The following is a 25,852-nucleotide window of genomic DNA, read 5'->3' on the forward strand; positions in this document are numbered from 1 at the left end:
GGAGAGAGGGAGAGGGAGGGAGAGGAGAAGGGAGGGAGAGAGATATATAGAGATGGATTGGGCAAGAAGAGTGTGCCAGTGAGTCATTAATAATCTGTTCCATGTAGCCCCAAGCAATTCGAAACAATGAATTATTATGATGTTTTTAGCCTTCATTCATATTTAAGTCATATAAAAAATTTTTTGAACCGGTTAGAATTGATTCATCACTAGTGAATGATAACTAATAAAATTTGTGGAAATTAAGTGAAAAGTTAAAATGGTTTGCTACATAATACTGTAGGACCCATAATCCATTGCGAAATGGCATCATGTTATACAGCAGTATGGTTCTCTCTGTGCGTGGGGCTATATGGGGGTGTGGCTATCCAGGAGGCGGGGCTCAGTGTTCTCTGGGCGTGGCTGGCTATGTTCAGAGCGTGTGCCATGTTTTCCCCCAGCATCCCCGTGGAGCAGTTTGAGGACCACAGCGCGCCGCCGTCGCCCGAGGAGAAGGACCCCGGCTTCTTCATGCTGCGTAAAGACAGCGAGCGGAGGGCCACGCTGCACCGCGTCCTCGACGAGGACCGAGACAAGATCGTCAGCAACCTGCAGGAGGCGCTCACGCAGGTGAGGGTGCACAAGAGCGCCACAGCACGTCACACTAGTACGTGTGCTAACAGTGGGATAATATGTTTCTCTCTCTCTCTCTCTCTCTCTCCCACTCTTCCTCTCTCTCCCTCTCTTTCATTCCCTCTCCCTCCCTCCCTCCCTCTCTCTCCCTCCTTTTTCTCCCTCCTTCCCTTTCTCTCCTCTCCCCCCCCCACCCACCCTCCAGGGTTCTGAGGAGACCAAGCTGAAGACCCAACACATCTCCACGCTGGTGGCCAGCCTGGGCGAGTTTGTGCGAATGGCGGACCGTAAGATCATCGCCAACACGCTCTCACAGCTCAAACTGGAGCTGGACTTCGACAGCACGGCCATCAGCCAGCTGCAGGTGGCGCTGTTCGGCTTCCAGGATGCCGTGAGTCCCTTCAGTCTCTCTTGGTTGTTTTCTTTGGATTAGGGTGAATTGGTTGGAGGAAGTCTGTGCTGATCACTGATGCTCAGATTGGACGTAAATGCTGTGTGTTGATTGAAAAGCGTCTTCGTGTTCTGAGAGAGACACGAACTCTATAGTTGTAACTTCATTCATTTGATCATTCACCTTTCTATTCAGTTTCATAGTGAAATTACACTATCATGTACAGATCTGTAGTAATGCGGGAGAGTAAAATAGAGGCTTGTTTGATACAGTCCAATAATAACATACTTTCACAGCAGTGAATATGCATATTTCATTATTCACCTCATGATATTTTATGAAATGCTTCAGTCAAAGAAATGAATAAAATGCAATGAAATTGCTTTGACATCTCTTTGAATGGATTGTTATTACATAATGAAATCAGAGAGAGATAGTGAGAGAGAGAGAGAGAAAGAGAGAGAGAGAGAAAGAGAGCGCCCTCAGATAAACATTTCTAATTCCCCTTTCAAAAACATTATGCAACCTTCCTTTAAATGATGCACCTTTCATCTTTCTGCCCCCTGCTGGCAGCAGGGTGGATGTGCACTAACGATGAACCCTCATAGAAACTGTTCATTCAGAACTTCAAACACATTCAGCAGTCAGAGATTTATTTGTTTTAGCTCTTTTAGAATTGAGTTTTGGTACCACGAGAAAATGAGTGTGTATTTGAGTATAATACTGAACGCTTTGTCCTTTCAGAACTGGACCAGCCTGGTAGTTTGTTGACTAGGTGGGACGTTCTTGTGATTCTGAAGTGCTAATGTCTGCCTTATGACTGAGAGTTTGTTCAGAGTTGACCGAGACAGGTGTGACTCTGCACTGGTTGCAGGGGTCAAACTGAGTCTGTATTTCTCTTTGTGTGTGTGTGTGTGTGTGTCCAGGTGAACAAAGTTTTGCGGAACCACAATATCAAACCTCACTGGATGTTCGCGCTGGACAACATCGTGCGTAAGGCTGTGCAGACGGCCATCACCATCCTGGTACCAGGTGAGAAACGGCGCCAGATCCACAGCGGTGGTGCCGGTCAGCAGAAATAGCGTGTCGGAACTCACTCAGCATTACACACCGGGGCCTCAGGGGGGCGTAACAGTGCCTGTCGCACGCATGTTTTACTCAGGAAAACAGGCACGAACCAGCAGTGTTTGTCTTGAAGAAGAACATTCAGTCTGACCTCTTGTCTGGCCAGTCTTACAGTGCATCAGTACCTGTGTGTGTGTGTGTGTTTGCCTGTTCACACCCAGAGCTGAGGCCACACTTCAGCTTAGCCTCTGAAAGTGATGCGGCCGACCAGGAAGACGACGATGACGACGACGCCCTGCCTCATGGAAGCCCCGCCCATAAAAGCAGGGCCCCGCCCACCGCGAGCCACGACGACACTGTGGTCACGTCTGGAGTGAGCACGCTCAGTTCCACCATCTCCCACGAGTCCCACACAGCGCAACGCTCTGTTACCATGGAGCTTGGCCGTATGAAGCTCGAGACCACAAGGTGACATACTGTGATATTGTTCATCTTGTGGTGTGTGAGTGCTGATTAAGAACATGTGACCAGTGTGTGTGTGTGTGTGTGTGTGTGTGTGTTAGGCTGCTAGAGGAGCTCTTAGAGAAGGAGAGGGAGTATCAGTGTATCCTTCAACAGGTTTTGGAAGAGAGACAGCAGGAGATCAAACTGCTTCGGACCCGCTCGGAACCTTTTGGTCAGTGTATTAATATTAGTCTACACACACACACACACACACACACACATACATACACACACACATACACACACACACAATTATGTGTGTACATATATTTAAGCATAAACCTGGCCCCTAATTTCAGTGACCAGACCAAACCAAAACATGTAGCCGTTGTGCGAAGGATCGTAAGCACTGACAAAGGACAACATTTTCTGGTCCCCTCTTGATTAGTCTGTAATACCACAAGTTCTTGTTTATCAGGGCTGATTGGTAAGTTTCTCTTTGTTTGTTTGTGCGTGGCAGAAGTTGCCATGGCGTCTGTGAGCGTGCAGAGTTCGTTGAGAGGAGAAGGCGACCCCGAGCTACTCACGTGGCTTCGGCTGCACGGAGCTGACGCTGACTCTATAGACAAGGTAAAGCCTGGCCCCGCCCCTCGTCTCTGGGCCCGGCCCTAACCACAGGTCCCATCCCTCGTCTCAGGTGCTGGCCCTCATCTCGGGGCCCGTTACTCATCTCAGGCCCCGCCCCTAATCTTAGGTCCTGCCCCTCGTCTCAGGGCCTGCTATGATCACCCAGTCTCCAGTCCCTGTTACATCACTCTGTAGTTTGTGCTAAACCATCTATAGTCATAATATGCGGTGCTAACTACAAGTGTCTACCATATGCACACCATGCAGCGGCGATGCTGACGCCAGGTTTTGGTTTCGTAGATCTTGGCGGAGGAGTACACCCTGGACGACATCCTTCACTACATCACTAGGGACGACCTGAAGAGCTTGAGCCTGAAGTGAGCTCTCCCACGCACATACACGCATCTCCCTCCTACGCACGCGACCTCTCGGCCTCTAGTCGCTGGCATCGGCTCAGTGTTCTTGTTTTTTTTAAGCAGCTAAATTAGTTGATTTGTGCGTTTTGCCATATTTCACCAGAAGATGGCACTAGAGTTAAAAAAAGCTATTTTATATTTCACCAGAAGATGGCAGTAGACTTAATTATTTCCCCTGCTCTCCCATCACACACAGACAAATCTACCCCCCCATCCACCATTTTGTGTTGGTTTGGAATTAGCTTGCTAACTAGTGTTAGTGCTAGCCCTGACTTACAAATACATGACCACTGACCTAACATGTTAAATTATCCTTTTCTTTGTTTTGAGTATAGTCACATTAAGGCTACATTATGACAAAAACAAACAAAAAAATCTAAAAAGTTCTAAAAAGACTAAAGCTAAATTGGAGAGTCCTGCCAAACTGCGTGGACGTGATGCTAAGTTGCCGTCCCTCGCTGTCTTCCACAGGGGTGGGGTCCTGTGTAGGCTGTGGAAGGCCATCACCAAAAACCGGGAGAATCCTAGCTGAGACGGTCGGCTTTCCTCAGCGCCATACAGTGGCATGTCCAGACATGTCCCAGACCAAACCCCGAGGCATCTCTCCAGACTCAGATGTGTCTGGACGCTTCCACACAGGACTACCTTCACCGTGGCTGGACCCTTGGCCCAAACACCGTCCTCTGGGTTGCAGTTCTTGACTGTTGCCTGCTAGGCAGTGTCGCTTTGGGCTGTGATACGGCATTTAATGCAGCCTGTACCCAGTTTTTGGGTGAGCCATTTGGTTCAGTTGTGTTCAATGGAAGAACTGTGTAGTGTGGGGTGTTACATTCTTTCAGTAATTGTTGGAGGTTTTTTTATTGGTGTTAGAGATGCTTGAATCAAACAGGTGTGTGTGTGTGTGTGTGTGTGTTTAAAAGACAGTGTATGGAACAAACACCAACAGAACTGATACTACTATAGTGTATGGTGTGGCTTCGTCTTGCTGTCTGTTTACATAAACAAACTGAGACTGATAATTGTCCTGAAAACCAGACAGAGCGCTTTATTTAGACTGTCTGGTGATGTTCTTTAACCCGAGGCCTCTATTTTAAACATTTCACAAATGTCCTCATCCCTGACACTTTATTAGGGGTCCAAGCACCAGTGGTGCTGGAACCCTATTGTATTTGTTCCGATTATTATTATTATTATTATTATTATTAGGGGTCCAAGCACCACCGGTGCTGGAACCCTATTGTATTTGTTCTGATTAATATTATTATTATTCTTTTTCTCCGCTAAAACGCGTTGTGCAGCCTAAACCGTAACACCTACAGACTTCTCCTTTGGCCAACTTGTAGTACTCCTCTCCGCTACTCAGGCGCAACACGCCGGCCCGATCCGCCCATAGGTGGCGCTATAGAGCGCAAAAAATTGTCACGCCTACACCGTATGTCATAAACAAAAAATTCCAATTGCATCTGATCAGTCATCTTCCACTCTACAAAAAATACATTTGAACCCATAAGCTCCGCCCCTTACATGTCGAGCTAATTTGCATAATATGCAAATTTGCACACATTTTTGAGCGCGTACTAGTCCCTGGATTTTTCACATACATGCACATATGTGGTATCAAAACGTTCAGAAGAGTCTGAACTTTAATTATTATGGAGCCAAAGTGCACATTTCTGCACATGGGCGTGGCCACATGCATCACAAGTCAAGCGTAGAAAATTCCTTCGCCAAAAATGCACATATTCTGCTATATCTCAGGCATTCTTTCACGTATTCATACCAAATTTCACATACATGTACCTATTGGGTGTCTAGACCTGCACATGCATTTTGGCAGACATGCACACCTAGGTGGCGCTATAACGGCCAAAAAACTCTCCTGCCCACACCGATTGGCCAAATAACTCCAAACTTGGTACGCATCATCTATATGCACCTATGACACAGGTCCTTGACCTGCACCATTATATGTCCAATATGGCCGCCGCTATCGACCAATCAGCTTTCAGTTCACATTTCACAAGCTTATCATAAGCCAATCAACATGAAACTCACATATTATGTTCATCTACACACCCTCTAAGACATACTCAAGTATGACGGGAATTGCACCACTAGGTGGCGCTATACTAGAATTTCCTGAATTACCCCTACATCTTTCTTACACATGCACACACATGCAATGGCCTACCTATAGGTTTCATATACACATTGCTTCACCCATACCTACCCAGTGATTACACACACATGCTTACGCATCTCAGGCGTGCCAGATGGTGCCCATACCCTGTGCTTGGACCCCGTAATTGCCGCTTGCGGCTATATTTATTATTATTATTATTCTTTTTCTCCGCTAAAACGCGTTGTGCAGCCTAAACCGTAAGACCTACAGACTTCTCCTTTGGCCAACTTGTAGTACTCCTCTCCGCTACTCAGGCGCAACACGCCAGCCCGATCCGACCATAGGTGGCGCTATAGCGCACACAAACGCATGAAAAAGTTTAAACAGGTGTTTCTCCTAAACCATATGTCCTAGAGACAAAATGTAAACTTCATCTGATCAGGCATGTGCTCATCTAAAAAAAGTTTCATTGAAGCCATATGCTCCGCCCCTTACATGTCGAGCTAATTTGCATAACATGCAAATACGCACACATTTTTGAGCGCGAACTAGTCCCTGGATTTTTCACATACATGCACATATGTGGTATCCAGGCGCTCACAAGAGTCTGAACTTTGATTCTAGCAGAGCAAAAGTGCACATTTCTGCTCATGGGCGTGGCCACATGCCTCACAAGTCAAAGGTCAAAAAATCCTTCGCCAAAAATACACATATTCTGCTATATCTCAGGCATGCTTTCACGTATTCACACCAAATTTCACATACATGCACCTATTGGGTGTCTAGACCTGCACATACATTTTGGCAGACATGCACACCTAGGTGGCGCTATAACGGCCAAAAAACTCTCCTGCCCACACCGATTGGCCAAATAACTCCAAACTTGGTACGCATCATCTATATGCACCTACGGCACAGGTCCTTGACCTGCACAATAATATGTCCAATATGGCCGCCGCTATCGACCAATCAGCTTTCAGTCTGCTAAAACGCGTTGTGCAGCCTAAACCGTAAGACCTACAGACTTCTCCTTTGGCCAACTTGTAGTACTCCTCTCCGCTACTCAGGCGCAACACGCCAGCCCGATCCGCCCATAGGTGGCGCTATAGAGCGCAAAAAATTGTCACGCCTACACCGTATGTCATAAACAAAAAATTCCAATTGCATCTGATCAGTCATCTTCCATTCTACAAAAAATAAATTTGAAGCCATTAGCTCCGCCCCTTACTTTTCGAGCTAATTTGCATAATATGCAAATACACACACATTTTTGAGCGCGAACTAGTCCCTGGATTTTTCACATACATGCACATATGTGGTATCAAACTGTTCAGAAGAGTCTGAACTTTGATTCTAGCAGAGCAAAAGTGCACATTTCCACACATGGGCGTGGCCACATGCCTCACAAGTCAAAGGTAAACAAATTCTTCGCCAAAAATCCACATAATCTCCTGTATCTCAGGCATGCTTTCACGTATTCACTCCAAATTTCACACACATGTACCTATTGGGTGTCTAGACCTGCACATACATTTTGGCAGACATGCACACCTAGGTGGCGCTATAACAGCCAAAAAACTCTCCTGTCCACACCGATTGCCCAAATAACTCCAAACTTGGTACAAACCACCACAAATGGTTGTACTGTGAATATTTTCATTTTCCATGCTGAACATGCATGCTGATGCAAAGGTCATTCTTTTCCTCAAAAGAGCTAGAGTTGAGCCTGTAATCGGGTTAGGCCCATTAGCTCAATGGGTAGAGCAAGGTGCTCCCAGCCACAATGCATGTGGACAATGGCGGTTCGAATCCCGCGTCCGGCAGCACACCACCATAAGTTTAAAAAGCTGCAATTTAGATTCTGTTTTTTTAGCAGGCACTTCATTCACGAACGTGCTTCATATACTTTCATATACATTTCATATAGCTTTACATAATGTGCCAGTGGGTGCGCAAATCTTGCCAAACCTCAGCTTGGACCCCGTAATTGCCGCTTGCGGCTATATTTATTATTATTATTAGGGGTCCAAGCACCAGCGGTGCTGGAACCCTATTGTAATTGTTCTGATTATTATTATTATTAGGGGTCCAAGCACCAGCGGTGCTGGAACCCTATTGTAATTGTTCTGATTATTATTATTATTATTATTAGGGGTCCAAGCACCAGTGGTGCTGGAACCCTATTGTATTTGTTCCGATTATTAGGGTTCACACACACAGTGTGGGAACCCTATTGTAATTGCTGGTATTTTTCTTATTTTTCTTCTTATTCTTTTGCCCATTTTTTGACATAAAATGCATTGTGCAGCCTAGACCGTAATGCCTAGAAAACCCAATCTTGGCAAAAAGGTTCAGTTAACTCCAAGGACCAGATTCCCATACAGGGACCCAAATTGGCCTGATGGTGGCGCTATAGCAGAGCATATTGACTTTTTGTCCATATCTCCTACACCGTAGGTCCTAGAACCAAAATTCCAGTTCCTATGCATTCCTTGACTAAATTCAATAGGACAATTAATATACAACCATTAAGCTCCGCCCACTTAGATTTCGAGTTAATTTGCATAATGTGCAAAATCACACACATCTTTGAGCGCGAACTAGTCCCTGGATTTTTCACATACATGCACATATGTGGTATCAAAACGTTCAGAAGAGTCTGAACTTTAAAATGTATCCAACAAAAATGCTAATTTCTTCACTACCTAGTCAGTATAAGCCAATCAAATGAGGGGGCGTAAATTCAATAGTAAATTTTGCGCATATGGAGCTCTAACTTAAGAAAACTTGCATGTAATGAGATGGCACTTCACAGACAGCTTCCCTGTGAGGGTCTGGGGCAGCTCGCAGAGGTTGCCATACCTCACCTGCTAGGGGGCGCTATAACATGCAAAAATTTGCCCCATGCACTCAGATTGGCCGATCCACATGAAACTTGGCAGACATCATCTATGGGCTTCTGGAAACCAGGTCCTAAAGCAGACATGCAATACTTCCAAAATGGCTGACGTAATCGGCCAATCAGTGATCGGCACGCGTTTGACAGGCTTACAATTGGTCGATCTGCACGAAACCTCTTGGGTGTGGACAAGTGCACACCCCCTATGACATAATCCAGCCGGGTGTCGATTGGCCACTGGGGGGCGCTATTGCAAAAAAAGCAAGTGTATCCCCTACATAATTCCACTTGGGAACATGCAATTGGACTCTTTTGATTCCTTGCAGTAGTGCGAACAACTTTCCCATTACATGTCCTATTAAAAAATGCACAGTTTATTTAAAGTTAATAATAGTTTGAAATCATCACTTTTCATACTCCTCCTAGGATTTTCATACTATCAAGTCAAGCAAAGTCTTATAATACTCTACAGAGTGTGAAATCAAAAAACAATCCAAAGATTTTGGATTTGAGGACACTTATACCTGCTAAATATTTTTTTAATGGACAGCATCGATACATATAATATTCATATTCTTAAAGCTCTTTCATATTTTACCCAATTCTGACCAAAATGCACAAGCCCATTCAGAATCCCATCCTGAACAAATTTGTCAAGTTTCATCTAAATCGGTTATCGTATGGCTCTACAGTGCAGTATTATATACAATGCATAAGAATGCATGTAAAGTCCCTCTGTCACCTTCTCCTTCTCACACGCACGCAAGCTGAAACTCACACTCTCAGTCTCTCTCACACTCTCACCCACATTCCCCCTCCCATCTCTGTGCCCTAAGTAAACATTGCTCTGGCTACCTAGATCTCTCTGTGTCTATTAACCAGGCACACACACATACAGGTGCAAGCAGGCCTTCCTATAGCATTCACAATGACACTTCCCTAGCCATACCCACCCATATCTCAGTGACTAACACATGCTTATACAAACTGATATTTGGCTTCTTTTTGTCTCTCTCTCACACAAACACCTTTATACCTATATGTATGTATAGTTTCTATGTATACTTATGTATGTATGTATTAGTATATGTTGTCATAGTTTGAGTACATACACTACCACACACACACACACACACTTCTACCTAAATGTATGTATAGTTTGTATGCATATCTGTCCAGTCATAACAGTCATGTCAGTCCAGACATGTCAGTCATTTCAGTCCAGTCATATCAGTCATGTCAGTCCAGTCATGTCAGACATAAGTCATGTCAGTCATATCAGTCATGTCATTACAGTCATGCCAGTCATGTCACTCATTCCAGTTATGTCAGTCATATCAGTCATATTACTTTTGTTCATCATGCCAGTGATGTCATTTCAGTCATGCCAGTCATATCAGTTATGTCAGTCATGCCAGTCATGTCAGTCATGTAATGCCAGGCTTTGCAGACTACATTCATACTTTGAATACACGGGCAGTCATGTTAGGCGTGCAAGGTGTGCAAGGAGTGAATTAACAAAGCATAGTCTCTGGCACCCTCAATCTCTCTCTGTCTGTAATATACAGGCCCAATCATGTATAGACACATGCAGCCCTTCCTATATTGTTCACATAAATGCAGCCCTAGCCAGATGTGCTATTTCTGTGTCTCCATTTCTGACACACGCAGATGTCATCACACACTATCTGTAGAGCACACACTGGCCAAACCCAAACAGCTTCTTTTCACTTTTAGGTCTAAAGGACCTTTTGGGCTTCCTTTTGCCTATTGAGGCCAAAATATGCCTATTTGTGTGTGAACCCGCCAATCGCCGCTTGCGGCTATATTTATTAGGGGTCCAAGCACCAGCGGTGCTGGAACCCTATTGTAATTGTTCTGATTATTATTATTAGGGTTCACACACGTAGTGTGGGAAACCTATTGTAATTGCTCGGGTTTTTCTTATTATTATTATTTTTCTCCGCATAAAACGCATACTGCAGCCTAGACCGTAAGGCCCAGAAACACCAAAGTTGGCAGAATGGTGTAGTCTCTTTGCAGGACCACCCTTAAGTACAGAGGCCTAAATTGGCCTGATGGTGGCGCTATAGCGCAGTTTTTTGCATTTTGGCCCATATCTCCCACACCGTAGGTCCTAGAAAGAAAATTCCACTTCTGATGGATTCCTTGGCTCAAGCCAAAAACAATGGTACAAAAATTATTAAGCTCCGCCTACTTAGATTTTTTGCTAATTTGCATAATATGCAAAACCTACTTTTTTATACTAGTCCCTGGTTTTTCATCTGATCACCACAATCTTGGTGTCAAAATATTCACAAGAATCTCATTATCAAGGAACATCAACAAAACTGTGACATTGGTATACAGTCTGGTTGTCACATGTCAATCAATAGCTCTGAGGCGTGGCCAAATTGACTTCAGCAGCTATATCTCAGCAATGCTTTGACCTATCTTTATGAAAATTTATCAGTTGTTAGGGCACATGACTCAGAGGTCACAGGTCAAAGCTGGCCACGATTGTCCAATAGGGGGCGCTATAACATGGGGAAATTTGTTTCTCAGAAACCATTAGTCACATCAAGCCCAAACTTTACAGGCATCATCAGGGGCCCAAGTGGTATCAAGGCACACAATGATGACCTCATCACTCAAAAAACATGGCCGCCATGAGCCAATTAATTTTTATTTGAATTAATTGGCCATTTGACAGACTTACCATTGGCCAATCAACATGAAACCTCATCACTGTGCATATCCCAGGACTATGTGTCATACTGTGCAGTGTTGAAACATTTGGCCACTAGGTGGCGCTATTTGTGAAAATCATGCATAACTCCTCCAAATTTTCACTTAGGAACATGCAACTTGTTTCTTTTTATACCTTGCAGTAGACCTGACAACTTTGCAATTACAAGTCCTATTAAAAAATGCATAATTTTGTCACATTCATCAATTGTTTGAAAATAGCTCTTTAAGAACTAGTCCTAGGAATTTGATCCAATGATGGCAAAAGTGGCATAGGCATAATCTGCATACACTGTAGTTAATGAAATATGGAAAAAATGTTGCATTTTTGTTTTTCTGATTGGTCAATCTTTCCATTATATCCTTCTGGCCATGCCATAAATGACCTTTATTGCTTTAACTCATAAACCATGTAAGTGCTCAACTCCCAATTTAATAGGCTTTTATACACTGAGGTCCCTGTGAGGTAGGCCAAGTTTGCTTCAAATTGGCCTGTCGGGGGCGCTACAGTACCCAAAAACCTAAGAAATCATAAAAACTCATGCAGCAATGCTGTTATGGAGAATACAGTCAAGTAATGGGGCTTGTATGATTCAGATCAATGAGGTCTATAACATTGCAATTGCATCTCATAACAAAAAGTGCACTGCCTGACCAGAAATGAACCTTTTATTTCACCAAAATATCCTATTTCATTTCTGAGATTAATGAGATATCAGTATGGTAGTACTTGGGCTCCATCTAGTGGCCAAACACCAGAACTGACTGAAAACTATTGCTCACATGAAACACCACACAAACGCACACAAAGCTGATCTCAGCATGTGATTTAGTTCTGTGATCTGAATCATTTTGCCAATACACATTATTTTGATCCTTTTGGGCCTTTAGTGCCTCAGTTGAATTGAATGTTTTGTCACATTGATTTACTTATGCATTTTTTCCACTCAAACAGCTTCTATTCACTTTTGGGTCTAAAGGACCTATTGGGCTTCTTTTTGCCTATTGAGGCCAAGAGGCCAATTTGTTGGTCTAAAAGACCCTTTGGGCTTTTTTGCCTTTTTTTGTGTGAACCCGCCAATCGCCGCTTGCGGCTATATTTAGGGGTCCAAGCACCAGCGGTGCTGGAACCCTATTGGTTTTGTTCTGATTATTATTATTATTATTATTCTTCTTTTTCTGCCTTAAAACGCGTCGTGCAGCCTAAACCGTAAGTCCTACAGACTTCTCCTTTGGCCAACTTGTAGTACTCCTCTCCGCTACTCAGGCGCAACACGCCAGCCCGATCCGACCATAGGTGGCGCTATAGCGCACAAAATCGCATGAAAAAGTTTACACAGGTGTTTCTCCTACACCGTATGTCCTAGAGATAAAATTCAAACTGCATCTGATCAGGCATGAGCTCATCTAAAAAAAGTTCCATTGAAGCTATATGCTCCGCCCCTTACATGTCGAGCTAATTTGCATAATATGCAAATACGCACACATTTTTGAGCGCGTACTAGTCCCTGGATTTTTCACATACATGCACATATGTGATATCCAGGCGCTCAGAAGAGTCTGAACTTTAATAGTTATGGAGCCAAAGTGCACATTTCTGCACATGGGCGTGGCCACATGCATCACAAGTCAAGCGTAGAAAATTCCTTCGCCAAAAATCCACATATTCTGCTATATCTCAGGCATTCTTTCACGTATTCATACCAAATTTCACACACATGTACCTACTGGGTGTCTAGACCTGCACATGCATTTTGGCAGACATGCACATCTAGGTGGCGCTATAACGGCCAAAAAACTCTCCTGCCCACACCGATTGGCCAAATAACTCCAAACTTGGTACGCATCATCTATATGCACCTATGACACAGGTCCTTGACCTGCACCATCATATGTCCAATATGGCCGCCGCTATCGACCAATCAGCTTTCAGTACACCTTTCACAAGCTTTTCATATGCCAATTTTTTTTCTGCCTTAAAACTCGTTGTGCAGCCTAAACCGTAAGACCTACAGACTTCTCCTTTGGCCAACTTGTAGTACTCCTCTCCGCTACTCAGGCGCAACACGCCAGCCCGATCCGACCATAGGTGGCGCTATAGCGCACAAAAACGCATGAAAAAGTTTACACAGGTGTTTCTCCTACACCGTATGTCCTAGAGATAAAAATCAAACTGCATCTGATCAGGCATGAGCTCATCTAAAAAAAGTTCCATTGAAGCTATATGCTCCGCCCCTTACATGTCGAGCTAATTTGCATAATATGCAAATTTGCACACATTTTTGAGCGCGTACTAGTCCCTGGATTTTTCACATACATGCACATATGTGGTATCCAGGCGCTCACAAGAGTCTGAACTTTAATTGTTATGGAGCCAAAGTGCACATTTCTGCACATGGGCGTGGCCACATGCATCACAAGTCAAGCGTAGAAAATTTCTTCGCCAAAAATCCACATATTCTGCTGTATCTCAGGCATACTTTCATGTATTCACTCCAAATTTCACACACATGTACCTATTGGGTGTCTAGACCGGTACATACATTTTGGCAGACATGCACACCTAGGTGGCGCTATAACGGCCAAAAAACTCTCCTGCCCACACCGATTGGCCAAATAACTCCAAACTTGGTACGCATCATCTATATGCACCTATGACACAGGTCCTTGACCTGCACCATCATATGTCCAATATGGCCGCCGCTATCGACCAATCAGCTTTCAGTTCACATTTCACAAGCTTATCATAAGCCAATCAACATAAAACTCACATATTATGTTCATCTACACACCCTCTAAGACATACTCAAGTATGATGGGAATTGCACCACTAGCTGGCGCTATACTAGAATTTCCTGAATTACCCCTACATCTTTCTTACACATGCACACACATGCAATGGCCTACCTATAGGTTTCATATACACATTGCTTCACCCATACCTACCCAGTGATTACAAACACATGCTTACGCATCTCAGGCGTGCCAGATGGTGCCCATACCCTGTGCTTGGACCCCGTAATTGCCGCTTGCGGCTATATTTAGGGTTCACACACGTAGTGTGGGAAACCTATTGTAATTGCTCGAATTTTTCTTCTTTTTTTTTTTTCTTCTTATTATTATTATTATTTTTCTCCGGATAAAACGCATACTGCAGCCTAAACCGTAAGGCCCAGGGAGACCAAACTTGGCAGACTGGTGTAGTCTGTTTGCGGGACCGTGCTTAAGTACAGACACCCAAATTGGCCTGATGGTGGCGCTATAGCGCAGCATTTTGCGTTTGGGTTCATATCTCCCACCCCGTAGGTCGTAGAAACAAAATTCCACTTCAGGTGCATTCCTTGGCTCCAGACAAACAAAAAAGCCTCAAGAACCATTAAGCTCCGCCTACTTAGATTTTTTGCTAATTTGCATAATATGCAAAACCTACTTTTTCATACTAGTCCCTGGTTTTTCATCTGATCACCACAATCTTGGTGTCAAAATATTCACAAGAATCTCATTATCAAGGAACATCAACAAAACTGTGACATTGGTACACAGTCTGGTTGTCACATGTCAATCAATAGCTCTGAGGCGTGGCCAAATTGACTTCAGCAGCTATATCTCAGCAATGCTTTGACCTATCTTTATGAAAATTTATCAGTTGTTAGGGCACATGACTCAGAGGTCACAGGTCAAAGCTGGCCACGATTGTCCAATAGGGGGCGCTATAACATGGGGAAATTTGTTTCTCAGAAACCATTAGTCACATCAAGCCCAAACTTTACAGGCATCATCAGGGGCCCAAGTGGTATCAAGGCACACAATGATGACCTCATCACTCAAAAAACATGGCCGCCATGAGCCAATTAATTTTTATTTGAATTAATTGGCCATTTGACAGACTTACCATTGGCCAATCAACATGAAACCTCATCACTGTGCATATCCCAGGACTATGTGTCATACTGTGCAGTGTTGAAACATTTGGCCACTAGGTGGCGCTATTTGTGAAAATCATGCATAACTCCTCCAAATTTTCACTTAGGAACATGCAACTTGTTTCTTTTTATACCTTGCAGTAGACCTGACAACTTTGCAATTACAAGTCCTATTAAAAAATGCATAATTTTGTCACATTCATCAATTGTTTGAAAATAGCTCTTTAAGAACTAGTCCTAGGAATTTGATCCAATGATGGCAAAAATGGCATAGGCATAATCTGTAGACACTGTAGTTAACTAAATATGGAAAAATGTTGCATTTTTATTTGTCTGATTGGTCAATTTTTCCATTATATCCTTCTGGCCATGCCATAAATGACCTTTATTGCTATAACTCATAAACCATGTAAGTGATCAACTCCCAATTTGAAAGGCTTTTATAGACTGAGGTCCTTGTGAGGTAGGCCAAGTTTGGTTCAAATTGGCCTGTCGGGGGCGCTACAGTACCCAAAAACCTAAGAAATCATAAAAACTCATGCAGCAATGCTGTTATGCAGAATACAGACAAGTAATGGGGCTTGTATGATTCAGATCAATGTGGTCTATAACTTTGCAATTACATCTCATAACAAAAAGTGCACTGCCTGACCAGAAATGAACCTTTTATTTCACCAAAATGTCCTATTTCATTTCTGAGATTAATGAGATATCAGTATGGTAGTACTTGGGCTCCATCTAGTGGCCAAACACCAGAACTGACTGAAAACTATTGCTCACATGAAACACCACACAAACACACACAAAGCTGATCTCAGCATGTGATTTAGTTCTGTGATCTGAATCATTTTGCCAATACACATTATTTTGATCCTTTTGGGCCTTTAGTGCCTCAGTTGAATTGAATGTTTTGTCACATTGATTTACTTATGCATTTTTTCCACTCAAACAGCTTCTATTCACTTTTGGGTCTAAAGAACCTATTGGGCTTCTTTTTGCCTATTGAGGCCAAGAGGCCAATTTGTTGGTCTAAAAGACCCTTTGGGCTTTTTTGCCTTTTTTGTGTGAACCCGCCAATCGCCGCTTGCGGCTATATTTATTATTATTATTATTCTTTTTCTCCGCTAAAACGCGTTGTGCAGCCTAAACCGTAAGACCTACAGACTTCTCCTTTGGCCAACTTGTAGTACTCCTCTCCGCTACTCAGGCGCAACACGCCAGCCCGATCCGACCATAGGTGGCGCTATAGCGCACACAAACGCATGAAAAAGTGTTTCTCCTACACCGTATGTCCTAGAGATAAAATTCAAACTGCATCTGATCAGGCATGAGCTCATCTAAAAAAAGTTCCATTGAAGCTATATGCTCCGCCCCTTACATGTCGAGCTAATTTGCATAATATGCAAATACGCACACATTTTTGAGCGCGTACTAGTCCCTGGATTTTTCACATACATGCACATATGTGGTATCCATGCGTTCAGAAGAGTCTGAACTTTAATTGTTATGGAGCCAAAGTGCACATTTCTGCACATGGGCGTGGCCACATGCATCAGAAGTCAAGCGTCGAAAATTCCTTCGCCAAAAATCCACATATTCTGCTGTATCTCAGGCATACTTTCATGTATTCACTCCAAATTTCACACACATGTACCTATTGGGTGTCTAGACCGGCACATACATTTTGGCAGACATGCACACCTAGGTGGCGCTATAACGGCCAAAAAACTCTCCTGCCCACACCGATTGGCCAAATAACTCCAAACTTGGTACGCATCATCTATATGCACCTATGACACAGGTCCTTGACCTGCACCATCATATGTCCAATATGGCCGCCGCTATCGACCAATCAGCTTTCAGTTCACATTTCACAAGCTTATCATATGCCAATCAACATGAAACTCACATATTATGTTCATCTACACACCCTCTAAGACATACTCAAGTATGACGGGAATTGCACCACTAGGTGGCGCTATACTAGAAATTCCTGAATTACTCCTACATGCTTTCATGTAGAAGGACAATCATGATCTCATATGATTCTATGCAAAATCACTAACAACTTTGTAATTGCAAGTGCTTTGCAAAAAAGTACAGATTTTTGTGTATAATCCAATACATATAATTTACACTTTTCATACTAGTCCTAGGATTTTCACTCCATCACCTCAAATCACATATTATAATATCCAGCAGCATGTGAAATACAAAACTGGTGGAACAAATTCTAAGATTCTTGCAATTTAATATTTTTCATATGCATCACAATGGTACCGTCATGACATATGAACTGCATATTTCAAAAACTCCCCTATATAATGTCTGATTGTTATGAAAATGGACAGACACATTCAGAAGACCACTGAGGTGATATCTGCCAAGTTTGTGCCAAATCCATCCACAAATGGTTGTACTGTGAATATTTTCATTTTCTATGCAGAACATGCATGCAGATCAAAGGTCATTCTTTTCCTCAAAAGAGTTAGAGTTGAGCCTATTCCAGTCAGACCCATTAGCTCAATGGGTAGAGCAATGTGCTCCCAGCCACAATGCACGTGGACAACAGGGGTTCGAATCCCACGTTGGGCAGTATTCCACCATAAGTTTAAAAAGCTGCAATTTCGATTCTGTTTTTTGAGCAGGTACTTCATTCACGAACGTGCTTCATATACTTTCATGTACATTTCATAAAGCTTTACATAATGTTGTGCCAGTGGGTGCGCAAATCTTGCCAAACCTCAGCTTGGACCCCGTAATTGCCGCTTGCGGCTATATTTATTATTATTATTCTTTTTCTCCGCTAAAACGCGTCGTGCAGCCTAAACCGTAAGTCCTACAGACTTCTCCTTTGGCCAACTTGTAGTACTCCTCTCCGCTACTCAGGCGCAACACGCCAGCCCGATCCGACCATAGGTGGCGCTATAGCGCACAAAATCGCATGAAAAAGTTTACACAGGTGTTTCTCCTACACCGTATGTCCTAGAGATAAAATTCAAACTGCATCTGATCAGGCATGAGCTCATCTAAAAAAAGTTCCATTGAAGCTATATGCTCCGCCCCTTACATGTCGAGCTAATTTGCATAATATGCAAATACGCACACATTTTTGAGCGCGTACTAGTCCCTGGATTTTTCACATACATGCACATATGTGGTATCTAGGTGTTCAGAAGAGTCTGAACTTTAATAGTTATGGAGCCAAAGTGCACATTTCTGCACATGGGCGTGGCCACATGCATCAGAAGTCAAGCGTCGAAAATTCCTTCGCCAAAAATCCACATATTCTGCTGTATCTCAGGCATACTTTCATGTATTCACTCCAAATTTCACACACATGTACCTATTGGGTGTCTAGACCGGCACATACATTTTGGCAGACATGCACACCTAGGTGGCGCTATAACGGCCAAAAAACTCTCCTGCCCACACCGATTGGCCAAATAACTCCAAACTTGGTACGCATCATCTATATGCACCTATGACACAGGTCCTTGACCTGCACCATCATATGTCCAATATGGCCGCCGCTATCGACCAATCAGCTTTCAGTACACCTTTCACAAGCTTATCATATGCCAATCAACATGAAACTCACATATTATGTTCATCTACACACCCTCTAATACATATCAAAGTATGACGGGAATTGCACCACTAGGTGGCGCTATACTAGAAATTCCTGAATTACTCCTACATGCTTTCATGTAGAAGGACAATCATGATCTCATATGATTCTATGCAAAATCACTAACAACTTTGTAATTGCAAGTGCTTTGCAAAAAAGTACAGATTTTTGTGTATAATCCAATACATATAATTTACACTTTTCATACTAGTCCTAGGATTTTCACTCCATCACCTCAAATCACATATTATAATATCCAGCAGCATGTGAAATACAAAACTGGTGGAACAAATTCTAAGATTCTTGCAATTTAATATTTTTCATATGCATCACAATGGTACCGTCATGACATATGAACTGCATATTTCAAAAACTCCCCTATATAATGTCTGATTGTTATGAAAATGGACAGACACATTCAGAAGACCACTGAGGTGATATCTGCCAAGTTTGTGCCAAATCCATCCACAAATGGTTGTACTGTGAATATTTTCATTTTCTATGCAGAACATGCATGCAGATCAAAGGTCATTCTTTTCCTCAAAAGAGTTAGAGTTGAGCCTATTCCAGTCAGACCCATTAGCTCAATGGGTAGAGCAATGTGCTCCCAGCCACAATGCACGTGGACAACGGGGGTTCGAATCCCACGTTGGGCAGTATTCCACCATAAGTTTAAAAAGCTGCAATTTAGATTCTGTTTTTTGAGCAGGTACTTCATTCACGAATGTGCTTCATATACTTTCATGTACATTTCATATACTTTTACATGATGTACCAGTGGGTGCGCAAATCTTGCCAAACCTCAGCTTGGACCCCGTAATTGCCGCTTGCGGCTATATTTATTATTATTATTAGGGTTCACACACATAGTGTGGGAACCCTATTGTAATTGTTAGGATTTTTCTTTCTTCTTCTTCTTATTATTATTATTCTTTTGCCCATTTTTTGACCTAAAACGCATTGTGCAGCCTAGACCGTAAGGCCTAGAAACACCAAACTTGGCAAATTGATAATGTATGGTCCAAGGACCAGACTCAAGTACAGAGACCCACATTGGCCTGATGGTGGCGCTATAGCGCACCATTTTGTCGTTTGGTCCATATCTCCCAATCCGTAAGTCATAGAAACAAAATTCCACTTTTTATGGATTCCTTGGCAAAATTCAATAGGACTATTCATATACAACCATTAAGCTCCGCCTACTTAGATTTTTTGCTAATTTGCATAATATGCAAAACCTATTTTTTTATACTAGTCCCTGGTTTTTTATCTGATCACCACAATCTTGGTGTCAAAATATTCACAAGAATCTCATTGTCAATGAATATCAACAAAACTGTGACATTGGTATACAGTCTGACTGTCACATGTCAATCAATAGCTCTGAGGCGTGGCTAAATTTACTTCAGCAGCTATATCTCAGCAATGCTTTGACCAATCTTCATGAAAATTTATCAGTTGTTAGGGCACATGACTCAGAGGTCACAGGTCAAAGCTGGCCACGATTGTCCAATAGGGGGCGCTATAACATGGGGAAATTTGTTTCTCAGAAACCATTAGTCACATCAAGCCCAAACTTTACAGACGTCATCAGGGGCCCAAGTGGTATCAAGGCACACAATGATGACCTCATCACTCAAAAAACATGGCCACCATAAGCCAATTAATTTTAATTTTAATTAATTGGCCATTTGACAGACTTACCATAGGTACATACACATGAAACTGACATGGTATGTTCATGTACACACCCTCTAAGACATACTCATGTTAGAAGGGAATTGCACCACTAGGTGGCGCTATACTAGAAAATCCAGAATTTCTCCTACATATTTTCACTTATCAAGAAATGCTTGCACTCATATGATTGTATGCAGAATTCCTAGCAACTTTCTAATTACATGTGCTTTGCAAAAATGTACCACTTTTTCACTATTATCAAATATATATAACTTGTCATTTTCATACTAGTCCTAGCATTTTAACTCCATCACCTTTAAATCACACCTTGTAATACTCAGCAGACTCTGAAATGCTAAGATTAGCAAGAAAATCCTAAGGTTTTCACAAATTAATATTTTTCATATACATCACAATGCTACCATCGTAACACATCAAATTCACAGTTCAATAACTACGCCATAGTATGTCTGATTGTTATGAAAACTGACATCCACATTCACATGACCATTGTGGTTAAGTGTGCCAAGTTTGAGCCAAATCCGCCTGCAAACGGCTCTACAGTGAATATTTTCATTTTCCATACTGACCAGTGCAGGGAGGCATAGACAGCTGCTAAGACACGCACGTTCTCACACACGCTGCCCCCCTCCTCCACTCCCCCATGCTTCTAACACTTTACAACCCTTGGGCTCTCCCTCCCCCTCTCTCTCCTTCACATGCACTCACAAAAACAAAGGCCTCTCTGGCCTATAGGTTTTACATACACACTAATTCTAGCCATTACTACCAATTACCCAGTGACTAATATACAGATATTTAGCTTCTTTTTTTCCACACACCCTCACACAGGACTTCCTATATGCTTCATATATACATTTCTCTTGCCATTTCCAACACACTAACTGATATTTAGCTTCATTTTTCCATCCACACTCTCAACTCATGCCCTCTATACATCCTGAAATGACATAAGAGAGGACAGAGATATGTAATTCACATTTCACACACAACCTCTATATAACTGCATGCTTTACTTATCATCAAAGTCTTGTTAGATACACATTCCTAGTGGCCTCCCTACTATGGGCACAACAGTGAGAACATGTCAGAGTAGGGATGAGAACATCATGAACAGGCAAAGATAAGAATATTTGTGTTATTTTATTGTATAGTAACCCATCACTCTGGTTTGTTTGAGAATCACATGTGACATATTTTGTCAGCTAAATGAAAAGGGTTAAAGAGTGGTGTTTACATGTGGGGCATTAACCAGAGCTCTCCTGCTGCTATGTTCACAACATCAGTCAAATTCAGCCAAAGGTATATTTATTTGACTAGGCCCCTGGGTCAGTGTGTCAGTACTTTTAACCTAATCTCAGCATTTGATTTAGTTGTATTGTCTGAATCATTTTGCTAATATCTTCCACACTGTATGGCCTAGAAACAAAATTGTACTTCAGCTGTATTCCTTTGCTCAAGCCAACCAAAAAAGCCTCAAGAAGCCCTTACTGCATACATGAAAAAACACACACACACATACAAAGCTAATCACAGCATTTGATTAACTTCTATGATCTGAATCATTTTGCCAATACATTTTGTTTTGATCTTTTGGGCCTTTATTGCCTCAGTTGAATAAGACACGCACGTTTGCCATTCTCACACACGCTGCCCCCCTCCTCCACTCCCCCATGCTTCTAACACTTTACAACCCTTGGGCTCTCCCTCCCCCTCTCTCTCCTTCACATGCACTCACAAAAACAAAGGCCTCTCTGGCCTATAGGTTTCACATACACACTAATTCTAGCCATTACTACCAATTACCCAGTGACTAATATACAGATATTTAGCTTCTTTTTTTCCACACACCCTCACACAGGACTTCCTATATGCTTCATATATACATTTCTCTTGCCATTTCCAACACACTAACTGATATTTAGCTTCATTTTTCCATCCACACTCTCAACTCATGCCCTCTATACATCCTGAAATGACATAAGAGAGGACAGAGATATGTAATTCACATTTCACACACAACCTCTATATAACTGCATGCTTTACTTATCATCAAAGTCTTGTTAGATACACATTCCTAGTGGCCTCCCTACTATGGACACAACAGTGAGAACATGTCAGAGTAGGGATGAGAACATCATGAACAGGCAAAGATAAGAATATTTGTGTTATTTTATTGTATAGTAAGCCATCACTCTTTGGTTTGTTTGAGATTCACATGTGACAGATTTTGTCAGCTAAATGAAAAGGGTTAAATAGTGGGGTTTACATGTGGGGCATTAACAAGAGCTCTCCTGCTGCTATGTTCACAACTTCTGACAAATTGTGTGTCAGTGCTTTTAGTGCTGACACACAATGTGTGTCAGTGTGTCAGTGCTTTTAACCTAATCTCAGCATTTGATTTAGTTGTATGGTCTGAATCATTTTGCTAATATCTTCCACACTGTATGGCCTAGAAACAAAATTCTACTTCAGCTGTATTCCTTTGCTCAAGCCAACCAAAAAAGCCTCAAGAAGCCCTTACTGCATACATGAAAAAACACACAAACACACAAATACAAAGCTAATCACAGCACTGATTAACTTCTATGATCTGAATCATTTTGCCATTACATTTTGTTTTGATCTTTTGGGCCTTTATTGCCCCAGTTGAATAATTTTTTGCAAATTACTTTATCTGTCCATTTTTTGGACTGAAGTAGCTTCATATCACTTGTTGGTCTAAAAGACCCTTTGGGCTTTTGTGCCTTTTTTTGTGTGAACCCGCCAATCGCCGCTTGCGGCTATATTTATTATTATTATTATTAGGGGTCCAAGCACTGAAGGTGCTGGAACCCTATTGTAATTGTTCCGATTATTATTATTATTATTAGGGGTCCAAGCACCACCGGTGCTGGAACCCTATTGTTTTTGTTCCGATTTTTATTATTATTAGGGTTCACACACGTAGTGTGGGAAACCTATTGTAATTGCTGAGATTTTTCTTATTATTATTATTTTTCCCCCTGTAAAACGCATACTGCAGCCTAAACCGTAAGGCCCAGAAAGACCAAACTTGGCACCAAGGTGCAGCAGGTGTGCAATGAGAGAAATAGAGACAGGGACCCACATTGGCCTGATGGTGGCGCTATAGCGCACCATTTTGCGTTTTGGTCCATATCTCCCAAACCGTAGGGCCTAGAAACAAAATTCCACTTCTGATGGATTCCTTGGCTCAAGCCAAACAAAAAAGCCTCAAGAACCATTAAGCTCCGCCTACTTAGATTTTTTGCTAATTTGCATAATATGCAAAACCTACTTTTTTATACTAGTCCCTGGTTTTTTATCGGATCACCACATCCTTGGTGTCAAAATATTCAGGAGAATCTCATTATCAAAGTTGCTTAAAAACATTTTGAGATTTGCAAATAGTCTGGCTGTCACATGTCAATCAATAGCTCCGAGGCGTGGCCAAATTTACTTAAACAGCCATATCTCAGGAACGCTTTGACCGATCTTCATAAAATTTTAACAGTTGTTAGGGCACATGACTCCGAGGTCACAGGTCAAAGCTGGCCACGATTGTCCAATAGGGGGCGCTATAACATGGGAAAAACTGTTTCTCAGAAACCATTAGTCACATCAAGCCAAAACTTTACAGTCATCATCAGGGCCCCAAGTGATATCAAGACACACAATGATGACATCATCACTCAAAAAACATGGCCGCCATGAGCCAATTAATTTTTATTTGAATTAATTGGCCATTTGACAAACTTACCATTGGCCAAACAACATCAAACCTCACCACTGTGCATATCTCAGGACTATGTGTCATGCTGTGCAGTTTTGAAACATTTGGCCACTAGTTGGCGCTATTTGTGAAAATCATGCATAACTCCTCCAAATTTTCACTTAGGAACATGCAACTTGTTTCTTTTTATTCCTTGCAGTAGACCTGACAACTTTGCAATTACAAGTCCTATTAAAAAATGCATACTTTTGTCACATTCATCAATTGTTTGAAAATAGCTCTTTAAGAACTAGTCATAGGAATTTGATCCAATTATGGCAAAATTGCTATGAGCATAATCAGTAGACTCTGTAGGTAAAAAGTGATTAAAAAAATTTTGGATTTTTATTTTTCTGATTGGTCCATTTTCCCATTATATCATTGTGGCCATGCCATATATGACCTATATTGCTATAACTCATAAACCATGTATGCAATCAATTCCCAATTTGAAAGGCTTTTATATCCTGAAGTCCTTGTGAGGCATGCCAAGTTTGGTTCAAATTGGCCTGTCGGGGGCGCTACAGTACCCAAAAACCTAAGAAAACATAAAAACTTATGCTGCAATCTTGTTATGCAGAATACAGACAAGTAATTGGTCTTGTATGATCCAGATCAATAAGTTCTATAACATTGCAATTGCATCTTATAACAAAAAGTGCACTGCCTGACCAGAAATGAACCTTTTAATTCACCAAAATGTCATATTGCATTACTGAGATTAATGAGATATCAGTATGGTAGTACTTGGGCTCCATCTAGTGGCCATACATTGAAACGAACAGAAAACTATTGCTCACATGAAACACCACACAAAAACACACACAAAGCTGATCTCAGCATGTGATTTAGTTCTGTGATTTGAATCATTTTGCCAATACACATTATTTTGATCCTTTTGGGCCTTTAGTGCCCCAATTGAACATTTTTTTGCACATTGATTTATTTGTGCATTTTTTCCACTCAAACAGCTTCTTTTGGGTCTAAGGACCTATTGGGTCTATTGCCTATTGAAGCCAAGTGGCCTATTTGTGTGTGAACCCGCCAATTGCCACTTGCGGCTATTTAGGGTTCACACACGTAGTGTGGGAAACCTATTGTAATTGCTGAGATTTTTCTTATTATTATTATTAGGGTTCACACACGTAGTGTGGGAAACCTATTGTAATTGTCGGGTTTTTTAGGGTTCACACACGTAGTGTGGGAAACCTATTGTAATTGTCGGGTTTTTTCTTCTTATTATTATTATTTTTCTCCGCATAAAACGCATACTGCAGCCTAGACCGTAAGGCCCAGAGACACCAAACTTGGCAGAATGGTGTAGTCTCTTTGCGAGACCGTGCTAAAGCACAGAGACCCACATTGGCCTGATGGTGGCGCTATAGCGCAGCCTTTTGCGTTTTGGTCCATATCTCCCACCACTTAGGTCCTAGAAAAAAAATTCCACTTCAGGTGCATTCCTTGGCTCCAGACAAACAAAAAAGCCTCAAGAACCATTAAG

General features: G+C 42.1%; 1 protein-coding gene across 1 annotated transcript in view; it reads left to right on the forward strand.

The window, feature by feature from the left end:
• map3k5 (mitogen-activated protein kinase kinase kinase 5) overlaps positions 1 to 4,680 on the forward strand; it is a 37,099-nt gene extending 32,419 nt beyond the window's left edge. Inside the window, exons 23-30 of the mRNA XM_077016390.1 lie at positions 441 to 609; positions 818 to 1,003; positions 1,930 to 2,035; positions 2,290 to 2,536; positions 2,632 to 2,744; positions 3,033 to 3,142; positions 3,440 to 3,516; positions 4,027 to 4,680. Of these exons, the coding sequence (XP_076872505.1) occupies positions 441 to 609; positions 818 to 1,003; positions 1,930 to 2,035; positions 2,290 to 2,536; positions 2,632 to 2,744; positions 3,033 to 3,142; positions 3,440 to 3,516; positions 4,027 to 4,087 (1,069 nt within the window). The 3' untranslated portion in view covers positions 4,088 to 4,680. The remainder of the gene's footprint in view (positions 1 to 440; positions 610 to 817; positions 1,004 to 1,929; positions 2,036 to 2,289; positions 2,537 to 2,631; positions 2,745 to 3,032; positions 3,143 to 3,439; positions 3,517 to 4,026) is intronic.
• The last annotated feature ends 21,172 nt before the right edge of the window (positions 4,681 to 25,852 follow it).

Source organism: Brachyhypopomus gauderio, chromosome 9 (assembly GCF_052324685.1).
Source record: "Brachyhypopomus gauderio isolate BG-103 chromosome 9, BGAUD_0.2, whole genome shotgun sequence".
In the NCBI taxonomy this organism is placed as follows: domain Eukaryota; kingdom Metazoa; phylum Chordata; class Actinopteri; order Gymnotiformes; family Hypopomidae; genus Brachyhypopomus; species Brachyhypopomus gauderio.